This window comes from Panthera pardus, unplaced genomic scaffold (assembly GCF_024362965.1).
Source record: "Panthera pardus isolate Hobbes unplaced genomic scaffold, ASM2436296v1 HiC_scaffold_1, whole genome shotgun sequence".
NCBI lineage: Eukaryota > Metazoa > Chordata > Mammalia > Carnivora > Felidae > Panthera > Panthera pardus.
The window spans coordinates 68,061,552-68,067,551 of NW_026526654.1; the positions used below are offsets into that span (position 1 = coordinate 68,061,552).

The window sequence follows — 6,000 nt, forward strand, 5'->3', positions numbered from 1 at the left end:
TCCTTGAAGAATCATCACAAGCACCAATCTTTTCAGCTTCAGAGTATTAAGCAGAACTTCCTTCCTCATAATTATATTCCAACTAAAAACAGGACTTTAGATTCCTAATACCAATGTAATTGATTCTTAAGTTACTAGCACTATGGGAGCTCATAATAATCTCATACTAATTTTAGAATGCCAACAATCATAAAGTGCCATCTTCTCTTTTAAGTAAATAAAATTTATTTTAAAAAAATAAAACAAAATAAAAACTGTTAAGTTGTTATAAACCAAAAGTTCACATCTTATCAGAGTGCCCATGTCAAAGTGGCAAAAGTTTTTCTTAAGTTAGTACCTAATTTTTTGGCAACTGCATAAGCTTCATCTGGTGACTTTGCCACATGTCCTTTGGGAATGGAGACACCAGCTTCTTGCAACAATTCCATACTCATGTATTCATGTAGTGAGAGATTCCTTTTTTGCTGCTGCTGTATTTGGAGTCCATGGTTATTAAACAATCCAGAACTTCCCAGAACCTAGAGATATTGGAGACATATTATACATGATAGTGATTTGGAAATTATTATTAAAAACACCTTCTCAAAATACGTTTTTATATAGAATATTTGGTTCTTCATAACTATAATAAAACTATTACATTAAATCATCAAAGTATAATATTCAGGCTACCTAAATTATAACCTAAGAGCTAACCTACCTGCTAAATATCAAACGTTACCCTTTAGTTTTAACTATTTCCTCATCATGTCTAGTCCTTATCTTTTATTTGAGCTTTACCACTATATCTCTAATGACCTACAGATTTCTACCTCAGTGCCAAATTCAGCAGATCTAAAGCCAACCTCATCCTTCCCTTTCTTGTCTCCACCATTCTTTAAGCACCTACCCAATTGCTTGGCACTAGATATGCAGTAGTTGAATGATCTAGTACCATTACTCTTTCATACACACAAGACTCAAAACCCTGGTTTCACCTGTAGTGGTCACTGTAGTGTGCTGCTCAGATTCTCCTTTCAGAGCCCCAACTGCTGGGCGTGTGGGCTGCTGATAGCTCTCAGCTGAGTTCTTTCATTGGCACTTCCTTGCCCAAAGTCACGCCTTCACATTGCAGCCTACATCCAATGACTGGTCAATGGAGGTTAAGGCAAGGATATAAAGTCCTAGCACCTCGCCCCAATGTTGGATAATTCTGAAGGACCATCTTAGTTCCAGATCTCCCACAGGAAAGGCAAAGGCTCCTACTGCAACTACATGACAGTTCTACTTCTCCCTCTATTCAACCCTCCTCCCTTCACTCTCCCACAGGGGTTGATCCAGATGTCCCTCTCCAGTTGACTTCCTCCATGAAACTCTTCATTTCACAGCCTGCAAATACCGTTCAAATTCCTCAATCCTACCAACCTTATATGGCAATATGTAGAACAAATTAAGTGCTATGGAAGCTCTGAAAGAGTGAATTGAAATTACACATTTAATTATCACCCATACATTTCCATTCTCTATTCACAGAAGGCAGAATACTGAAATATGGTTCATATCAAACACACAATATAAGAATTGAAGTTAAAGGAATTATATATAAACAGTCTACTTCTTAAAGGGGATTCATGAACTATTTGCGTCAAAATGCAAATGTACCTGGGATGTGTCTAAAACTGCCGATTCTGGGGCCCCACTCACACCCGAAATTCAGAATCTCTGGAATGGGCCTCAGGAAAGCTGCATTCGTAACAAGTCATTCCCCTGATAGTTAAGCACCCTACAGTTTGAGAGCCACTAGTCTAAAAAGCCAATCACATCTAGTAACCACTTATTTCTGATTCATCTGGTAAGCCAAAATCCTGGATAACATTTCACCAGGGTAGCTCAACTCCCTGATTTAGTGTCACTTCAATATTAAAACCCAGCAACATCCCAAACTGTTCAGCACACTTCTACTTTCTGAAATCCCATTCCTGGGTATAAAGGCAACAGAAATTAGTGTTCAGTCTACCAAAAGGCAAATATATATTCAGGGACACCTGGGTGGCTCAGTTGGTTAAGCGTCCAACTCTTGATTTCGGCTCAGGTCATGATCTCCTGATTCATGAGATACAGCCATGCCTGGGGCTTTTGCACAAGAGCCTGCTTGGGATTTTCTTTTTCTCTCTCTCTGTCCCTCCCCTACCGACACTGGCACTGTGGTGCTCATGCACACTCTCTCAAAATAAATATTTTAAAAACTTAAAAAAAAGAAAAAAGTTCATAGCAGGCTTATTCCTAATAAATAAAAAATGAAAACGACCCAAATGCCCATCAATAAGATAATAAAATGTTATATTCATATACTAGGATACTACAGTGCAATTTTTTTAAAAAAAACCTATTGCTCACAATACAGGGCAGTAATCTCAAAAACACAAGTTTGAGAAAAAGAAACCACACACAAGAACACATACTTATATTTTTTATATAGTTCAAAACCAGTCAAAATTGGTGATAGAATTAATGGTCACCTTCTGTTAGGGAGTATTAATAGGGAGAGAGGACATGGGTGTTTTCAAGGGCTGAAAATATGACATACCATGATCAGAATGGTGGCTACACAGATGTATACATACATAAAAATTAATCTAGCTACCCAAATTGTACACTTTATATAAATTATACCTCAAAATAATAACAAAAATAAGGGGGAAAGGGAGTTTTTAGCACAGCTTGGTAAGTTAGTTATACAAACATTTTTCGAATGCCTATATACCAGCACTGTGCTAGGGATGCTAAAAGAATAAAGCCAACTTGGCGTCAGCTGCAGAATTCATGTAGTATATACAAACATATAAATGAACAACTATAGCACATATAACAGCATTAACAGACTCATGAGGCAGCACCTAATTAACTGAACAGACTAGAAAAAATGCTACAGAGGCATGATCTCAGTTTAAAAAAAAAAACTAACAGCTATAAGGAACACTTTGGGAACGACTGGGGAAATCTGAATCTAAATTTCCTAAGTATGATAACTATAAGTTTCCTAAGTATATAATAACCATATTGTGGTTATTTAGGAGAATGTCCTCATTTTTAAAAGGCATATGCTAAAACATCTAGGGATAAAGTGCCATGCTACCTGCTACTTACTCTCAAATGGTTGAGCAAAAATAAACGGAATGGAATTTTATACACACACACACACACACACACACACACACACACACACATGAATACAATTTTATAAAGATGAAGCAAATGTGGCAAAATGTTACATTTAGGTGAAGGCAATTACATGCTCACTGTACTACTGCTGGCACATTTCTATCAGTTTGAAGTTTTTCCCAAAAAAGTTCAAGGCAAACCAGTGAGTGACACAAAGCTCTGAGCATATTTTTACAGTTTCTTTCAAGTACCTATATTCACAAAGAATCAGTAGTATTCATAAAGTAATGTTGATTGCTTTTATACTACCTTAAAGGTTTTTTAATATCTAAGGTATTGATAATCCTTTCCTTGCACCACTAGAAGTCATGACTTGAAATATCAGTTTTTAATTTCACTGGCAACACAAATCCCTGCATAATCACAAGGATTCCCACATTTAAGTCTTTGTCTTTCCTGACATCATCACTCAGAAGATTCCTACTGCCAAAAGGCCACCAATTCCTGGCTAAATTCCTAACCCACCACCCATTCAATGATTTACCTAGTTTAAATAATATGCATTCAAAAGTGGGTAAATGTAGTTACTGGGGAATGTGATTCACGACAACTAAGAAAATATCTTACATTAGTTCATCTGCTTATAACCTGAACTATTTTATCAGAAATATACTGATAAGGAAGATACAGAAACTAGAAGGGGTCAGAGAATTAAACAAAACGTTTAAGAGCATTAGCTAAACTCAGTGTGTGACGGTGAACAAGTTTTCTAGGACGCTGCACCTCTGTGTTCTCATCTACAAAAGCAAGGGGTTGGACTAAGGGCCTTCCAAATTCTAAATCTGTATTATTTAATGTGACAGTGGAAGAAAAGAGATATTAAGACAACATGCTAGGCATCTCCATATGGAGAGACAAAAGCTTTTAAAACAATTTCCAAAAGGATAAAAGTTGTGATGAAAACATATTTGTTCACCAAATCCTCATTTTCTGAAAACTAGACAGCACTTTTTAAGACTCATAAGAAGGAAGTTCAAGGCCAAAAAAAATCACTTCTCTTATTAAGAAGCATACTCATAGTATATACCATCTCCAAGTTTTAAGTATGAACAGCTTCCAAAAAGAATAAAAGTCTAAATCAATTTATTTTTGTCATGTCTAAGGACTTAATTTCAGAACATAATCTAAAACCCTGAAACTGACTTATGAAACCAATCATGCCCTTTCACAAGTCTGTATCAACTTTGGAAAACACAGGCCAAGTTTTTCCGAAAAAAAGCGAAGAAAAAAGTGAAGAGCAGATTCAAGCACACAAGCTTTGGAGCCAGCCAGTCTGGAATTAGGCCTTAGCTTTGACCCTACCTGCTTCCCGACCTGGCCCCAATTACTTGTTCTCTTAGCCACAGTTTCATCAATGATGAGTATATTAATGACGCCCTTAGAGCGTTGCTTAAAAGCCTAACGAGACGTAAAATGCTTATTTATTTAGCACAGTACCTGGAAACGGTAAACACTCCGAAACAAAACACCAACGAAACAAAAACCCGTGCTTATTATGCTATACTCTCTACAGAAATGAAGTGATCCAAAAGATAACTGTCTTCCCCAGTTGGTAAGCTAACAAACATCATCTTATTCCCACGGTTAACACCAACAGTACACAACTCCTTGGGAGACGTGGGAAACTTCTTGCCTCGTCCCCAAAAAAGGCCAGTCAGCAAGCTGGTCCTGTGAAGTCATTCCCACCTATGACAGCTCCCAAGGGACACGAAAGTACACGTGAAGGGCATTTCCCCCTCCCCATAGAAGGGCCGCAGAAGCCTCGGCCCACCTCGCGGGGCACAGAAAAAGGAGCAGAAACTGCCCAGGCACCTCCACCTCCACTTGGAAGCGCCCTCCACCCGCCTCCCTGCGGCCCCTCGGCAACTGGGTGAGCAGCCGCAGCCAGATGGCCCGGGAGCAGAGCAGCGCAAACATGGGCCCGCTCTCTGTCACGGCAGGCAGCACTCCAGGGCACGCCGCCCGCGGGCCCGGCTGGGCACCCCATGTCACGCAATGTCACCTACTGCGAAGTGACCCCGAGCCGGGCCTCAGATCCCCTCACACCTCGCCCACAGGAACCAGGTCTCCCACCTCGCCCTTTCTCCTGCCGGCCCTCCAAGCGAGAGCCGGCTGGGCCGCAATACCTGGGCGGCGGCCCGCAGCGCCGGCCGGGACCCGCGGCTTCTAAGGGCGGCTGTGGCCAATAGCCGGCTGTAGAACATGGAGGCCGCCATTTCTGAGCCCGACCCCGTCCCCTCGGCGCCGTGCGCAGGCGCAGAGGCGCAAGGCGGCAGGCGACCCAGCTGCTAGCGACGCGCACTCCACCCCTCGCCCTACCCTTCGCGGGCGGGACCTCGGTTAACTCTGCAGATGCGGACTCTCTCTCTCAGCCGGGATTACCAGCTCAAGCTAAATTGGGCTTGGCGGGCACGGAGCAAACTTTGACCCTTAGAAGTCAGCACCGCAGCCTTAATAGCCAACCTGTGGCCAGAAGGCAACCTGAACACTTCCTAGTAAAGTGGTAAGATGTGGTATTGGAAAGATGACCATCGCCACCATCTGTGAGATCTTCACTTCTCTGGGCCTTAGTTACCTTATCTGTAGGATGGGGTTCATTTAAAAAAATAAGTACTCAATGTCTGCGTTCATAGAGCAGTGAGGGGGAAAAAAAGGCGATTCTGCCTTCAAAAAAAAAAAAAAAAAAATCAGTCACTACTTACCAATCCAGATGGCACACCAGCATCATCTGGGAAGCTTTAGAAAATTTCCTTCACCAAGCCCATCTGAGGAGTAGAGTCTTATGTGTATCTCTTATGT

General features: G+C 41.1%; 1 protein-coding gene across 4 annotated transcripts in view; it reads right to left on the bottom strand.

The window, feature by feature from the left end:
• SUCLA2 (succinate-CoA ligase ADP-forming subunit beta) overlaps nucleotides 1-5,458 on the bottom strand; it is a 43,372-nt gene extending 37,914 nt beyond the window's left edge. Inside the window, exons 1-2 of one of the 4 annotated variants that reach the window (XM_019447563.2) lie at nucleotides 5,328-5,458; nucleotides 338-518 (exon numbers count right to left, since the gene is read on the bottom strand). In XM_019447563.2, the coding sequence (XP_019303108.1) occupies nucleotides 338-518; nucleotides 5,328-5,417 (271 nt within the window). In that variant the 5' untranslated portion in view covers nucleotides 5,418-5,458. The other 3 variants (XM_053899511.1, XM_053899500.1, XM_053899483.1) reach the window with 3 other exon arrangements.
• Nucleotides 5,459-6,000: the final 542 nt, after the last annotated feature.